Genomic DNA, 17136 nt, shown 5'->3' with positions numbered 1-17136 from the left:
GCGAAGGTTGTCAGAGAAAAGATAAAGATAATATTTAGATTCAGTGCTGAAGATAAACAGTCATTTGAGCCCCATTTTGATTTCCGGAGAAAAAATTAAACTAAAAATTAAAAATTAAGCCAAATTAGTGCATTATTAGAATATGATAAAAACAATTCCCAAGCTTTTATTGTCATTACACTTTCACAAGTACACAGTTACAAAATGAACTCTCTGCATTTAACCCATCCCCTTCAGGAGCAGTGGGCTGCCATCGTGGGGCGCCCAGGGAGCAGTCTGGGGTTAAGGGTCATGCTCAGGGACCCAGAGAGGCAGTCTGTGGGAGTGTGGTTTGAACTCAGAACCTCTGGATTCCCTGCTCTATGCCCTAACTCCTGGCCTAAACCCTGGGCCACCACTCCCCAGGGGGGTACCACTCCCCGCTAATTAATCCTCATTAATGACATTAACATTTTTCATGCCTCGATTAAGTTACTGGAGAACAACAAGGCCTTAAAGTTTTCAGACTTGATAGCAATATACTTTAGCTAAACCCCTGTGTTTTTTGTTCTTTTTCTTTTAATTTAATTTTCCTTCTCATTCTTTTATATTGTTTCTTTTTGTAAAGAAAGAAAGCTGTTATGGATGGCATATGTTCAATTGTACGTTTCTGCTTTTCTGAAAGTGTTTTTTGGATTTATGAAAATAAAAGTAAAAAAAAAAAATCCTCATTAAGAATACTGAAAGAATAATTCCGATTGTATAAAATATCTGGGTTAATATTTGCTCCATTAATTGCAGTTTAGAAATGTTCTGGTCTGGATCAGATTATTGTCGTTTTGTTTGTAGTATGCTGTTCCCCTTCAGTCCAGCAGAGGGCAGTAATAGTTAATTTAGCTGCTTTGTGTCAGTGCCCCAGCGGAAGTAAAACAAAGGGCGCTGATAGCTAGCTAGCTTGGACTCAGCTAGTAGACGGTTGAGTTTTTGAATCTCAGCTGAATATCAGTAGGAATGTCTGCGGAGGAAATCTCCACAGAGGTTGAAAACCCAATCTTCCGCTCAGAGGAAGACATCAGACTGCTGGAAAACTCCTCGAAACCAGAGATTAATCTCCACAGACACGGTAGGAAGCTACAAAAAAAAAAGTCTGATCAGTTTCTAATCTGAGTTCTCAGCTGAATTCTGCTTTCGACTTGGAAAGCAGATAAAGGGCTGTTCCACCACCGCCCTGTAGCTAACATTTAGCTGGATATTGCTTATTCGAACTCGTCTGTGGGCCGGTTTAGTGATCAATTCTGTCCCCTTTAAATAATCTGTTCCTCTGGTGTCGGCAGCGCGCACTTCAACCAGGAAGGCGGCTGGTGTGACGAATTAACTGGTGGCTAGTTTAACTGATGACAGCAGATGCACGCGCGCTGATGTTTGCAGATGTTATTGTGGGTGTGGCTTGTCATGTGCCCTTTCCCGAACCAGGAAATAAACTGCATCTAGAACACTGATCTCTATTTACTCACTGGGTTACCAATAGCCTGTTGGTAGTACGGAGTGGAGTGAAGCCACTTGTTTAATAGATTGACTGGTGGCGAGATCAGCTGGTTAGAATCTATGCGCACCGCAGATGTTACTGAAGCTTAGGTGGCTGTGTCGATGCCTGACGGAAAAATATTCCTAATGTAACAAAACTGTTCGCAAAAAAATCAACCAGACATGTCTAATGAATTAATTTCTATGTTTTTTTTTTTTTTTTTTTTTTTTTTTCAGATTAGAACAATGTGGCAAAGAAGTTGTATCCATAGAAAAGCAGTTGGTGCAAAGAATTCCACACTGAGAATAGTGTCGTTCACAAGTTTATAGAAAAATTTAAATAAAAGTCTGTCCCACAATGGAGTATCATTTCTCCTGCTGAACCATAAGTAATTAATCAAAACCTGCAGCTTGGAGGAGTAAGTCAATGTAAATTCCTGATTGTAAATATAAATCCATGTAGGCCTTTCATTCAGGATGCAACATATGTGTAAGCACCTTTTCAAGAAAAATGAATGCAAACCGAACTATTCCCATCCTTCCTTCCAACTACTCTCACTTTATTTTACAAATTGTGACAAAAAGTAATTTTCTTGTTATTAGATTCCATGCTTTCACTTTTATTGATTTTCCTTGAAATACCAGTCACTACGAGGTGTTTTTTCTCAGAGACCCCAAAACTCTGTCCTGTATGATGACCTGTGTCAATTCACACAAACTGTGATTTGAGGATAGAAACACCTGTTGCTATTATGTTCAGTCTGTTTGCAATTTCAAGTTAGGAGATAACGGCTCCTTCTGAACTGGTTTTACTGCCCCATATGTACAAAAGAGGTACAATTTATTTATTTAGGTGCATTTCAGCTAATGACATCTGAATCATGTACCTGCTGATGCAGAAAGATTACTTTTTATGTATTGATAGTAGAATTTAAATCCCACAGTTTAGCAGCTACCACTACGATGTATCACACGCCATGACTGCTTGATATTTTTTCATGTAGAAAAAGGCAGATAAGAAATCAATAAGCAATCAACTAGATAAATTTGTGACAAACGAGGTCCAAACACAGCTGGTTGGACAGATTAGGTGAAAATGCTGCAAAACTAAACAAACGGGTCAGAATAAATGTTATAATTTATCCTGGCCTAAGATCTATCCAACACACGTCTGTTGTCTGTCATCTGTTGTCAGGGGATCAAATAAATGCATCGTGAGGATCTGAAAGCGTCAGAATCTGCAGAGTGTCACAGATTAACTTGTGATCCAGCGGGATCTGGAGGAATGCGTTCTGTAAAACAATCAACTGGGATGCTGTTTGGATGTTGCCATGATGCTTATCTTCAAATGAGGGTTGTAGTACTTTAAATTTCGAATTCTTATTGTTGATTAATTTTCATTCCACAATTATGAGCCTGCCATGATGTGTGACCATGTTCATGCAGTCAGCTGTCATATCTTCCCTGCTATTTTTTGAAGATGCCCCACTTTTTCATTTGCATGCAGAAAAACTGTAAATCATTACGTTTTCAAAGTTACTGGCAATTGAGTTTTATTTAATTTACTTTTTACTGTGAGTCTATACTGTTTGCTTCAGTGCTACAATTAGAGGAACAAATGAGCAACTCATCATAAAAATCTAATTGTGAGGAAAGGTTTGTTATTTTCGACTTGGGACATAATATTATCTTGTCTATCTGTGAAGAATCTGTTAAAATAAAACAAGGAAACAAAATGATCACTATGGAAACGAACCAGTGACTGATTTTGTAATTTTATGCAAAGCGTCCCGGACATAGGACATGTTGTCACCTGTGGAATTTACCTGTTGACTGTGTCTCATCTGTGTTGGACCGCTGATCTAGATCAACTAGAGACAGTTATTATTTCAGAGTCTGCTGATCGCTTAAATCATGTTTTTATTCCAGAATATGACACATTATTACTATTTTTGTCTACTCTTAGAAAAGAGTGGGGTCACGTCGTTAAGAGATAATTTGATATTAGGTTTTGCAGTGTAGCTATTGAGAGATAAAATAATAACCAGATCATTTTTTCTATCAGTTATTTACCATAAAATCTCCTTATTTTATTCATTGATTGTTTGGCAGCAGTCATCCTGGAGGCTCTCTGCTGCTTCTTTTAATGCTTTAGCACAGCAGGTTCTGCGCTTGTTCACCCCCCTTCCCAAAATATCACATATATTCAGACAAGATATAAACTGAATTCTAAATCAAGATTTCCTTCATTCCTGTAGCATTTTTTGTTGTTATTTTGCTTTTTTTCTTCCTGCGACACACTTTCAACATTTTTGACTCCTCTGGAAATGAGTTGGACTGTAAATAATTAGTTTCCCTTGATATAAACAGTCAGCGCTTTGGAGAACAGAATAAGGAAACATTAATTTTCGCTTGTTTTTATTTTAAAGGAATACACGATGAAAGAGAAATGGAAAAATTGCACTGTTAGTTGCTCCCATTGACCCTTTATTGCACTGGCTGTTTTTACTTTTCATAAAGCTTTCAGTGATTTTGCTTATCGGCTCTTTCTCTCATCGCTGAGGCTCTGAGCGATTACATTACCAGGCTGAAATCACTGTGTTGGTCAAAAACTCTGTGGTGGCAAGGCTTCTCACTGAACGAGATATAACCCGAGTACCTCCAAGCTCTGGATGCATTCAGGCTATCATGGCTGACAGTCCTCTTCAACATTGCGTGAAAGTCAGGGACAGTATCTTTGGACTGGCAGACTAGGGTGGTGGATCCTCTTCATAAGAAGGGGGACAGGAGAATTGGTTCATATAGGGGGATCCCACTTCTCAGCCTCCCAGGGAAGGCCTATGCCTGAGGCCTGGAGACAATCTCCAGAATATTATCGAACCTTGTCTTTAGGATGAGCCATGTGGTTTTTCGTCCCGGCCGTGGATCAGTTGACCAGCTCTATACTCTCTGCAGGGTGCTTGAGGTTGCTTGGGGGTTTGCTCAACCCATCCACATGTGTTTTGTGGACTTGTAAACGGCATTCTACTGTGTCTCTCCTGTTGCCCAGGTGTCTATTATGCAGACCCTGCACCTGTCTGTTGTGGTTAAGAGAGCTGAGCAAAATAGGCGAAGCTCTCTTCTTTTCTATTTGGTCTATATTACTACCCTCCTACACTAAATCATGATCATGTCCAAACTAACAAAATCTCGCATACAAGCAACTGAAATTAACTTTTGCAGGGTGGCTGGGCAGTCCATTAGAGATGGAGTGAGCCGCTCGGTCATCCGGTAGAGGCTAGAATAGAGCCGCTTCTCCTCCACATCGAGATGAGTCAGCTGAGGTGGCTAGGAAATCTTTTCTAGATGCCCCCGTGACGCCTCTCTCGGGAGATGTTCCAGGCACGTCCAACCGGGAGGAGGCCCATGGGACACTTGAGGAACCATGTCTCTCAGCTGGCTTGGGAGTGCCTCTGGCTTCCCCCAGCAGAGCTGGAAGAGGTGTCTGGGGAGAAGGAAGTCTGGAAGTTTCTGCTGAGACTGTTGCCTGCCTGACCCAGTCCCAAATGAAGCGGGAGACGACGAGTAAAAGTGCGCACTTGTTTTTAGGTACAGCACTTTGGTTTCCCCTGTGGCTTTGTAAATATGCTATAGACATAAAGTGATTGATTGGGATTTTGAAATAAGAAATGCACTCATTATTGTTCACATTATCAAAGAATTAAGTTATCATTTTGATTGTAATTGGAAATGCAATTACTTTCTCAGCCTGACCAAAAACTCAGACTGGGATCTGTTGCCCATGACCCAAAGAAAGGGAAATTACAGGTAAATTTTTATTGAAATATGCCCCTAGGTTTCAGTTAGCAGTGAAAAAGGGTGTAATTGCATTATATTTATGACCTTTTTTTGTTTCCTTCAGAATTCGAAAAGCCACATGTCTCCAGTGAGGAGGAAACTTTGGCCATCCAACAGCTCTGTAGCCAAGGGAGGAACCCTGGTCATGACCAAGAGGAGGAAGTACATATATGGACTACAGAAGAGGAGATGAAAAGAGAAAATCTATTTCTTTCTTTTAAAGACCTGAGGGACCCAGGACCTCCATGGATTAAAGAGGAGGAGGAGGAGCACCCTGAGTCTCCACTGATCAAAGAGGAAGATGAGCAACCTGAGTCTACATGGGCTAAAGAGGAACAGAAGGAACCTGATTTGCTACCGACTGAAAAACAGGATGAACCAGGACCTCCATGGATTAAAGAAGAGGAAGAACTATCACCACCACTGTTTGAAGTCAAGGAGGAACCAGATTCTCCTCTGCCTAAACATGAACTATGGCCTTCAGTAGATTCAACACAAGGTCAGAAGGATCTACACAGCAATCAGGACAAGGGGCAGCTTGTCCAGAAGAAGTCAATCCCTTTGAAGACTTTTACTCTTCAGGAAGTGGACTTTAGTGAAAGAGAACCAAGAACTGAACAGCATTCCTTCAATATCTTGCCTGTAGTTGAAACTAAAGATCAGGAAGAAAGCAGCTTCACGTTTTCAGAGAGTCAGTCTCAAACTGACCACAAGAAAAGGTCTTTCACATGTGACATTTGTGGGAGATCCTATAAGAATAAGTATACCATGAAACGACATTACATAACCCATTCAGATGAGAAACCTTTTACATGCAAGACATGTGGAAAAGGTTTCTCTCGGATTAGTCATTTAAATGTTCACATCAGAACCCATACCGGTGAAAAACCTTTTCCATGTAAGATATGTGGAAAGAATTTCTCTCAGATTACTAGTTTAAAGGATCACCTCAGAACCCACACGGGTGAGAAACCATTTACATGTAACATGTGTGGAAAAAGTTTCTCTAGGATTAGCAACTTAAATGTTCACGTCAGAACCCACACAGGTGAAAAACCTTTTCCCTGCAAGACATGTGGGAAAAACTTTTCTGCTATCAATAGTTTAAATTATCACATCAGAACCCACACAGGTGAGAAACCTTTTACATGCAAGACATGTGGAAAAGGATTCTTTCAGATTAGCAATTTAAATAATCACATTAGAACCCATACAGGTGAGAAACCTCTTTCATGCAAGATATGTGGGAAAAGTTTTTCCCGTATTACTAGTTTAACTTTTCACATCAGAACCCACACAGGTGAGAAACCTTTTACATGTGAGACATGTGGAAAAGGATTCTCTCAGATGAGTAATTTAAATGTTCACATTAGAACCCACACAGGTGAGAAACCTTTTCCATGTAAGACATGTGGGAAAAGTTTCTCTCATATCAATAGCTTAAATGATCACATCAGAACCCACACAGGTGAGAAACCTTTTACATGCAAGACATGTGGAAAAAGTTTCACTAAGATTAGTAATTTAAATGTTCACATCAGAACCCACACAGGTGAAAAACCTTATCCATGTAAAACATGTGGTAAAAGTTTCTCTCATCTTAATAGTTTAAATGATCATATCAAAATCCACACAGGTGAGAAACCTTTTCCATGCAAGATATGTGGAAAAGGATTCTTTCAGCTTAGTCATTTTGAAGTTCACAGCAGAACCCACACAGGTTAGAAACATTGTCTTGAGCCTCTTCCCACTAAAATTAGCAGGTTAACAAAAGTTGACCCACTAACAATCGTCATTTAGCTAATTAATATGCCTCTAAAGGAAATGTTTTCTGATGAGGCTATGTTAGCTTTTGATGTTTGCCGGCTGAGTTTTATGACTACCTCAAATGGTTGAATGTAGCTCCAAGTGTGTCCTTAAGTTTTAGACTTGGACATGACAGGTCTGCCTTTTCCTCCTCCCTTCTATAGTCTCCAGCTGCAAGTTTTACATCCCATTTACTTCTGATTAGGGGTGGAACGGTTCACAAAATCCACGGTTTGGTTCGGTTCGGTTCACGGTTTCGTGGTCACGGTTTTCGGTTCTGTTCGGTGCAAGTTCATTGTTAGGAAAATCTATTATGGTCGTGTTGCTGTTAGCATAAACAACACGTGTTGCACAATGCTTGCACACTGTTGCACTTTTATCCACAACTTTCTTTCCGCCGTCATCGTAGGTCACTCTAAATGCAAAGTGGTCCCATACAGCAGACCTATAAAGTGCTGCTGGCGCGTCTTCCAACTCCTGTTCTTTCCCACTCGCCATTCCGACACAATTCTCCACAACAACTGATTTTTTTCTGCTACACCCGGCTACGCTGCTTTGCTTCTTCTTCTTCTTGTTTACTACTGGTGGTTGGCTTTGGTAGCAGTACCACCACCTTCTGCTCTGGAGTGTAATCGCTTCGCCTATGAGAAAAAGGAGCAGCGCATGAACTGAACGCAACACACGTGAATTGAACCGAGACAGTTGAACCAAACGGTTCGGATGGTTTTCATAAACCGTTCCATCCCTACTTCTGATACGTCTTTGTTGGAGTTTACGCAGGATAGATGCGTGCCTGGGAAAATCTACATGCTACCCTGACACTTAACCATGAAAGTAGCTTCACTATTAAACATAGGGCTGCTGCTAACAATTATTTTGGAAATTGATTATTTGTTTTATTAATCAGTTAATAATCGGATAGCCAAAGGCTCCTTAAAGATTTTTTATGACATAAAACCAGGTGAAACTAAAACTTTTGCACTGAAGTAGTTCTAGTTAGAGCATATCGATGGACAAAAACATTTATCTTAAATGCAAAATGTTTTATTTTATTTTATTTTTTACAATCTTGGTATATTGGTGCTCTAAGTGGGTCAGCTAAAATCATGTGTAAGTCTCACTATACTCCAGTAATGATTTATTGATAGCTAAATTAGTTGATGATTATTTCAATAATTTATTAATCACAATAGGGGGTTTTCATGTGACGTCGCGCTCACGTGACTACTCAGCGCGTCCGCCATATTGGGTGGCAGCCTTAGGCAGTATTGACAGTGAAAAATGGTGAAATCGTGTGTAATTGTTGGTTGCACGGCCCGTGGAGGTGGAGATCAACGCTCTTTCTATCGCATACCAGCCGTAATCGTGAATCAATGTGAAAAAACAAAACAGCTATCTGAACAACGCCGTCACCTATGGCTGACACGGATATCCAGGTCCGATTTGGACGGTGTTAAGCTGGAACACGCCAGAGTCTGCAGTGCTCACTTTGTCACAGGTAATTAACTGTCAAGCATTTAAAACATGTAAGAATATATTAATAATAGGGCTTGGGCGTCATGACGTATTACTTTCCGTGGCCGCAATGTTGACCGTCTCCGCCGCCGCTACTCAGACTACTGCCTATGACTACTGCGTACTGGACTCCCTCTCTCTGCCGTGTTTTAATTTGATTAATTTCACCTTAACTTGATTTCAACCAGCGGGAAAAGGCTCAAATATGTGAGAAACCCGGAGGGTTTAGGGAGGTTTGGCAGTTAACGTTACTAACCAAACCTTTGAAACACATAGCAGCTAGTTAAAAGTACATTACATGCCTGAGTGGTTGTTAGCACTAACGGTTAGCACTGTTTGCTGGCTTTATGAGCTGCAGCTCCTGAACCCATCCGTTCGTAAACTGCACATGAGACTCCAAGGACTTGTAGCTTTGGAACTGTTCGCGCACCGCCGGCCGTTAGCCACCTAGCATAGCGAGCCCTGCGTCGGATTGTTTACATTTTTACCATCTTATTAAAACTCACCCGTCCACGTATGATGGCGATTTCCTTCATGTACATCACTTCGACATCTCGTACCCAACCAGATGTGAACTGGTTGTGAGCCTCTAGACCCTTGTACGCTCTCATTTCCTCCAGAGTGTGCAGAGGGTTTTCACTGAACACCGGGTAATGAACTATGTTACCGTGCTCTACATTTGGCCAATCATCTGGATTAGTGCTAAACAAGGCACCGTGGAGGGCATAGGGGTCCATATGGTCGATCACGGAACATTTCCTCAGATATGTTCCATGATCTGGTGGCTCTAGCGTGCTGGCGTACTTATCTATTCGCGACATGATATATTTAATATACGATAATATGCCACCCAAGATGGCGGACCGGGAGCTGGCCAGTGACGTCACTGAAAACCCCCTATTAATCTGAGCCCTAATTAAAAAGCTATTTGATGTAGAAAACAATAAACATGGCTACTTGTAATAGTTCTACTGGCCAACACTGATGGCTTGTTATATCAGACTCGACTGGTGCGATGTTGTGACATACGTTAGTTGCACCCAAGTATATGGAGTGAGTTAGTGGGTCAACACGGGTCTGCTGTTCCCGCTGTATGCTGATCGGATACAAACCATTTAAAGGCTATTTTAAACAGGGTCGCTTGATGAGTAGTTTGAAACACAAAAAAATGCCACTAGAAGCTGGTTGTTTTTTTTAATGGTTTTAAAAATTTTTTTTTTTTTTTTTTTGTCCAGTGGAGAAAGGGTATATTGGTAAGACATTTGGAAGAGGTTTCTCTCAGATTTGTCATTTTCAGGTTCCCACCAGAATCAAATGTGTCAGAAACATTTTCATGTCAGACATGGTGAAATAATTTTGAGGAGTACTTTCTCTCTTATGAGTGACAAACTCATGGTGTATCAAATACAAACTTTGTACACTCAACTTCAAAGGCTGCAGCTCCTGTTGGTGGAGCAAGGCATTTCAGCTGTACAAAAGCTGCCCCCCAAAAACCCAGAAAGTAGCACCAAGCACTGGAAAACTGAAGTTACCTGGTTAAATTTGAATGGAAAGGGTATCCAAATATTAGTCTGCAGTCCATCTCAGACAGGATCTAAATTTACCATATGCCCCTAAAATACTGTTTAGTTGTATGAAAATAATAAATCTTCAGATTCTGTTGTTTATTTCAAAGCTATGTTAAAATATTTGTAAATGTATACTGCTCTGGGGTCATTGGTTACTTACTTTTATTCATTTTTCTCTTGCATTTATGTTGTGCTTCCAGTGAATGCAATACAGCTTTCTTGTTTTAAACTATGTATTCATCTGCCTGTAACTTTTGATAAGAACTGTGCATAATCTTTGTAGAAGACTTGATTTGAATGTCTCCTTTTTGTTTATTATAATAAAATATTTTTCCCACACAATTATTCTCACTATATTTTCTTTAATGTGAGGTGGAAGATGGATAACAGTGATTAAAAACCATGGGAAACTAGCTCTTTATCAATAGAAAAAAAAATAATGTATGTAGTACAAATCTGATAATTGCATTCTGACACACTGGCAACCACCATTAAAGGCATCAATAACAAGCGAGATTATGTTAATTATATAGTGATATAGATAATATAAATAGTTAATTATCAGCTTCAAAAATGAAAATGCAGCCATAGGAATGAAAGTTTTTCCATCCCTGGTTATGTTTACTTGGACACAATCATATTGAAGGACTGATTAGAACAAAAATGTTTAATGCAAACATGTCAGACTGAAGATTGTAATCCGATTTGGTCCAATCAGAAAAAAAACATTGTCGGTTTTTCTGATCACAATTGCGATTAGTCTCCATGTACACACCCATTCAGATCTTTGGAGTATAATTTCCACCTCAGATGTGTGCAAGACCAGTGGGCCTTTTTATCCTTTACTAACCCTCATTCAGTTGTTCCTAATCTTCAAGAAAAAATTATTCCATTAAGTGATTCTGTAAAGTGCGTATGAACATTCCAGCCTTCCCTCTACTACTGTGGTGAAAGACCGTTAGCATAAAGCAACGCTGAGACCTTAACTAAAATGAGCACCAAAAAAAAAGTATGAACAAAAAGATGCAATGAAGGTCCATCAGTGATAAATCTACATCCACAGTCATGGCTAAAGAACCGAAGAACATGAAATGTGAGGGGCAGGAACTGTGCCTTTGTTTACAAAACAGGCAATTTCTACTACTACTAGAACGATTCAAGATTTATTGTGATTTATAATATAATTGTCAACTAATTTAGTAATCGTAAAAGTAAGAAAAAGTAAACAGTTTTACAGTCAAGATAAAAATATTTTTCATTTGTCAATGTGTTCTATCCATAACTTCTCAAACCCAGTTTCTCCTTGTTTAATAATCAACCGATTACTGTAATCGATTAGCACAATAATCGTTCGTTGCAGCCCTAGTATACGTATACACACGTGATGATCGGAGTACGTTTTCTCTCTACCAGATTGTTAAAACTTATTCTAAGAGGGTTATATACAAGTTTCTGTTCGAATAAATTTGGGGCTGAAGTTTCAGGGGGATGGTTATGGCAAAAGGATGTTATGTTTACATGTTTAAGTAAAAAAAATAAAATAACCTGAATTGTAGTCTTTATAATGCCTAATAACACATTAAAGCTAAATGAAATATCACTAAATATATTCTGCATATTCCTTTAAATGATTGATGTAAATTTCAGAAAGCCTTTTGTCTGAGAGAAATGAAGACCAACCAAGTTAGTGAGACAGTGTTTGTTCCAGGTTTGTCCTTAAATGGCGAACCTGGAGAGAAGTGACTCTGATGCAGCTGAAGCCAAACAAGGATGAGCTGCTAGCTATGACGAGGGAAACATGGTTTCTAATAGCCCCTAAAAACTCCCATCAGCCCCTGCAGCCCACACATAAGACTGACGCTGCTGATTAGCAGCTCAGCTCCGGCTGCTGGATGGTTTTATTTAAATAAAACTGGATGGAAAGTATCAAACAGCCTAAAATTAGTGTCTGATGAAAAGTCAATGGAAACTGTAAGCAACCTCCAGATAAATATGAATGTGTTTGAATTTGTTGCAAAAGCAGTGACTAAGATGTACTAGAAGGAAACTGGAACTAAAAGCCGTCTAACATTATTTTTTTTAGAATTATTGTTAGAATGTGATGCATGTGAGAAAATCAGGTAGACTCTGAAACAAAATAAAAATGTTCACTGTAAAAAAATTATGGGTCAAAATCTACTCTATTAAAGAAACACACAATACTTTAGAAAAGTATTGTGTGTGAGCGTGAGCCTGAATGGGTCAATGAACATAGAGTAGGTCAAGACATCAGACTTGAAAAAGTACTATATAAATACAGACTATCACTAATTACATTTCTAACAGTAGAAATGTAATTTTAGGTTATCTGGAATAAAATTTGTTCTAGTAAGAACTAGAACAAATTTCAGATATCTACAAATCTTTACTCATTTTAAGTGGCCGTTTTAGCATATATTTGCTTGACCTGATAGTATTTCAGATATCTTTAATAGTATTCTTCCTATCTAAAATATCTAAGATATCTGAAATGTAATTCTTACTAGTACAAAGACCTCACTTTTCTCCATCCATGCTTGGCCGTTACTATCAGATAGCCAAACTAACATTACTCTTATCTAAAATAAACATTCTGGATGTCTAAAAATGAATTTAAGAACTCTGAAATCCAAATGTTACTGGTCATAATTTAGATTTCAGATATCAAGAATGATGTTTAAGTTTTGGCCGCTCTGCAAGGACAGTGAGCGGCTCTATGCGCCACACAAAGTGCCCTTTTTTTCTAATTGACATCCTGCCCCCCAAAACCGACGGATCAAACCTGCAATAGATATTTCTGAACTAATAGCATAATCTTTAAAACCCACTTTGGGAATGGCGTAAAGCTCAATCTGGGGAACCTATAGAGCCTTTTTGCATCTATGTGAAAGCAGAGCTGGGGTCAGCTATTCAGACCTGGATTGTATTTGTGCACAATAACAGCAGGACTGTTGGGAGCTGGAGAAGTTCCACCTTTCTCCAGCAGAGTCTGCCGTGGATCCTTCTGAGGGAGCCTCCTGCACAGCTGCAGCTCATCAAGATCATCAGAGGATCCACTACTTAAGCTGTCTTCAGACCTTGCCTCAACGCCGCAGTGTTGATCCAGTTGGTCAGCGCCTAAGCCTAGATCCTCAGAGAAACTTTGTGACTCTGAATCCAGCCTGGATTCTAACCATTGTCTCTGTCTTCCAGGAAACCAGTGTCTCCTCTGTGAAGCTCTGGAAGAGCTAACCTGCCGAGCCGACCCTCTGAGCCATACCTGAAGAATCTTAGAGAACCTCCAAGCAGCTCTGGACTAAGAGCTGGAAAACCCTAAGTCAAGGTCTGTTCATTATTGGACGTGAGACGCTGAAGCAGCAACTGACTCTGCTGATGAACTCCTCTCCAGATCCAACAGAGACTCTCCCAAAGCTAACATCAAGAACCCTTAAGGTACAATCAGTAATCTTCAGGAAATCAAGCTTCTGTTGGCAACGCTAACTGAACTGTCTCTCACGCAGACTCCGGTGAACCAGTGCCCAGGCCCGAACCTGAACCAGAACATACTGTGTGCTTGTGCGAAATAAACTTGTTAAACTTTCATCCTTGTGTCCGTCAGTGGTGTTCTGCATTCTTGGGCCACTATCAGTGAACCCATCATGACAAGGACCTTTTAAGGCCTCTATGGGATTAGTTAAAGTTTTATCTGATTTGGGAAAATGTAATAAAGTCTGATATCTGGTCTAATTTTTTTTCTTTTTTTTTTTTTGCCTCTGGACTAAATTAGAGCTGGTTGATCTCAAAAATTACAACACCAGAGGCCTATTTCACCAAACCAAGATAAGTTGTAATTTTCCAGATATCCTGGCTTAATTGAGCTTAAGTCTGTTCCACAAAAAAGTAACATATAAACATGACTGTTAGATTAATTGGCTTCTCTAAATTCTCCTTAGGTGTGTGTGTGTGAATGGTTGTATGTTCTGTTTGTCTCTGTGTTGCGCTGTGATGGACTGGCGACCTGTCCGGGATGAACCCCGCCTCTTGCCTATTGACAGCTGGAGATTGGCACCAGAAATTCTTGCGACACCAACTGGGATTAAGCGTGATGGAAAATGGATGGATGGAAGTTACCATGGTAATATATTCTGTGCTGCTGGCCTACTTCAGACAAGGGTAGAAATCAATGGGTTTTATCAGTGATTCCATTTAATGATCTACGTATTTAGCCAAGTTCTTCAATTATTTTAATATGTTGATGATAGCCTATACCACGACTTTGTTATTGTTCAGTTGTGTCTTTTAGGAAGGTGGCTGTTTTAAGTTTGATAGAAAGCCCTTTCAATGGATCATTGCATTTGTTAAATGGGAACACCGTTTTTTTTTTTTTACATTGGACCCTTGATTTTACGTTATTACATCATGCTCTACTCACCCATATGAGTTTTGTGTCATTTGGAGCTGTTCTGAAGATATTCTGTTTTATAATCCAAGTAACGTCTTCCTATGGGCAACGCATTGAAGGCACAAACTAAACTGTTCATAATTTATTCTTTATGGTACGCCAGCATTCAGAACATGTAGGCGAATCACTGTCCCCCAGACATCCGTGGTTATATTTTTTTTTAAAACAAAGCTGAGTGTGTATGATTTCATCCGCGTGCCGGCTACCGTTCATTCATCCTGTTCGCTGAACTGCTGCTAGTTTTACTCACATGCCTGGAAGATGTCTGGTGCTGCTACCACAGATGATCTCGCTCTCGAAAAAAAAAATATATACACTACCGTTCAAAAGTTTGGGGTCACATTGAAATGTCCTTATTTTTGAAGGAAAAGCCCTGTAGTTTTCAATGAAGATAACTTTAAACTAGTCTTAACTTTAAAGAAATAGACTCTATTTTTAGTCATTTACCACATTTATTGCTAATGTGGTAAATGACTATTCTAGCTGCAAATGTCTGGTTTTTGGTGCAATATCTACATAGGTGTATAGAGACCCATTTCCAGTGTTCTAATGGTACAATGTGTTTGCTCATTGGCTCAGAAGGCTCATTGATGATTAGAAAACCCTTGTGCAATCATGTTCACACATCTGAAAACAGTTTAGCTCGTTACAGAAGCTACAAAACTGACCTTCCTTTGAGCAGATTAAGTTTCTGGAGCATCACATTTGTGGGGTCCATTAAACGCTCAAAATGGCCAGAAAAAGAGAACTTTCATCAGAAACCTGACAGTCTATTCTTGTTCTTAGAAATGAAGGCTATTCCATGTGAGAAATTGCTTAGAAATGAAAGATTCCCTACGACGGTGTGTACTACTCCCTTCAGAGGACAGCACAAATGACCTCATATCAATATCACGATAAATTGGGCAGTTTTACCTCAATTACAATATATTCTCTGGCTCCTCTATCAGAAAAAAAGGAATGTGAAGGAAATGCAACTGATCTATCTATGATTTACTTATTCAATCAATTCAATTGAATAAATCACATTACATATTACTTTCAATAAAATATTAAAGTCATTCAGGTTTAAACATTAAACAATATTGCTCCCATTCCCAGCTGTCACAGTAAAACAAGCCAGGCTTTAATGCAATAACTTCACATCTTTTGCAAAGCTCAGAGATCTTAATCATCAAGTTATGCAGCAGGAAACATGCGGTACTGATCAAAAATGAATCCTTGTTCTCACCACACCTTAACGCTGGTACCACCTCCAGAGAGAGCTGCTGACCCCTTTCTGTACGTCCTGTTCAATTACAACTGGAAAACATTAAACAGCAGCAATTAATATACAGAAAACCCACCATCATGGGTTTTATTTAAGGTGAGAACAAAGACTATGTTATGCAAAAGAAAAGAAGCTGATATTAAAGGAGAATAAGACCAAGGAGTTGGTCTGATCACAGGAAAATACAGTGAGGAGAGCAGATCTCTGTCATGGTCCAGTTGTTCCAAGCTTCACTGAGGATCTGAGATTATGAAATTACATCAATATGACCAGAAACATTAGTAAGAATAGGGGGGCTGGTGATTAGGGCATAGGGCTTTGAATGCTGAGGTTGTGAGTTCAATCCCCCACTCCCACATACTGCCACTCTGGGTCCCTGAGCAAGACCCTTAACCCCACACTGCTCCCCAGGCGCCGCACAATGGCAGCCCACTGCTCCCCAAGGGGATGGGTTAAATGCAGAGCATTAATTTCGTTGCTCTGTACTTGTGACAGTGGAATGACAATAAAGTTGAATTCTATTCTATAAGACTGAGGAGGTTCAGCATGGAGTCCAGAGCCCTCAGTGACTTCTTTCAGCGTTTTCTAGCAGCCTTAGTCTCAGTATGGTTAGGCTGCTGTTATCATTATTGATATCATTTCATAATATACTGTCGACCTTTAGGCTGGACTGATATAATCTAATCTTACAATTTTGACGGACGATTTCTTCTGATGTATTTCAAAGATTTCTCTCTAAGACTTAAAGATATCTACTGATAGCAGAGTACATTGTCCCACTAAAGTAGTCAGTTTCTGAAGGAGACTCTAACCGACTCCCCTGGTCAGAGGGAAATCATCCTGACTGAGCTCTGTTGCCATGGTAGCCAGTGCTGTATAGACCCAGACAGATGAAGGTTAGTGGAACAGTGTTTGTTGGATGAATATAGAAATACTAGCCATAGAAGAAGGGACTCTAAATACTATTAGAACTAAAAACTAACTCGTTCATTATGAAAATGTATGAGGATATTAGAAAGACTGAAACAAAATACCTCTTACTGTATAAAATATCTAGTAAATATCTGCCCCATTAATTAAAGTTTAGGAAAGTTGTGGTCTTGTTCAGACAATTGTATTGCTGTTCCACCTCCGCCCAGCAGGGGGCGGTAGGCAGACCGTTCAGCTGCTTTGTGACA

The 17136-nt window shown here is 39.6% G+C and overlaps 1 protein-coding gene across 2 annotated transcripts; it reads left to right on the top strand.

Moving 5' to 3' along the window:
* Positions 1-903: 903 nt before the first annotated feature.
* Positions 904-7473, top strand: LOC119795172 (zinc finger protein OZF-like). Of its 2 annotated transcripts, none has more exons than XM_038303026.1 (2): positions 904-1102; positions 5405-7470. In XM_038303026.1, the coding sequence occupies exons 1-2, from the start codon at positions 991-993 to the stop codon at positions 7063-7065; spliced, it is 1773 nt and encodes a 590-aa protein (XP_038158954.1). In that variant the 5' UTR covers positions 904-990; the 3' UTR covers positions 7066-7470. The 2 variants fall into 2 exon arrangements, with proteins under 2 accessions (XP_038158954.1, XP_038158955.1); XM_038303027.1 differs by lacking the exon at positions 904-1102 and adding an exon at positions 4874-5073 and having other exon boundaries at positions 5405-7473.
* Positions 7474-17136: the final 9663 nt, after the last annotated feature.

The sequence above is a fragment of the Cyprinodon tularosa genome, unplaced genomic scaffold, assembly GCF_016077235.1.
Source record: "Cyprinodon tularosa strain WSP-4 unplaced genomic scaffold, ASM1607723v1 ctg501, whole genome shotgun sequence".
Taxonomy (NCBI): domain Eukaryota; kingdom Metazoa; phylum Chordata; class Actinopteri; order Cyprinodontiformes; family Cyprinodontidae; genus Cyprinodon; species Cyprinodon tularosa.
Note: the sequence above shows the minus strand (reverse complement) of the source record. Positions and strands in the feature narration are given on the sequence as shown.

Coding starts and splice junctions, on each gene's coding strand:
- LOC119795172 (XM_038303026.1), top strand. CDS start 991: ATGTCTGCGGAGGAAATCTCCACAGAGGTTGAAAACCCAATCTTCCGC. Junction 1,103..5,404: donor GATTAATCTCCACAGACACG/GTAGGAAGCTAC, acceptor TGTTTCCTTCAG/AATTCGAAAAGCCACATGTC.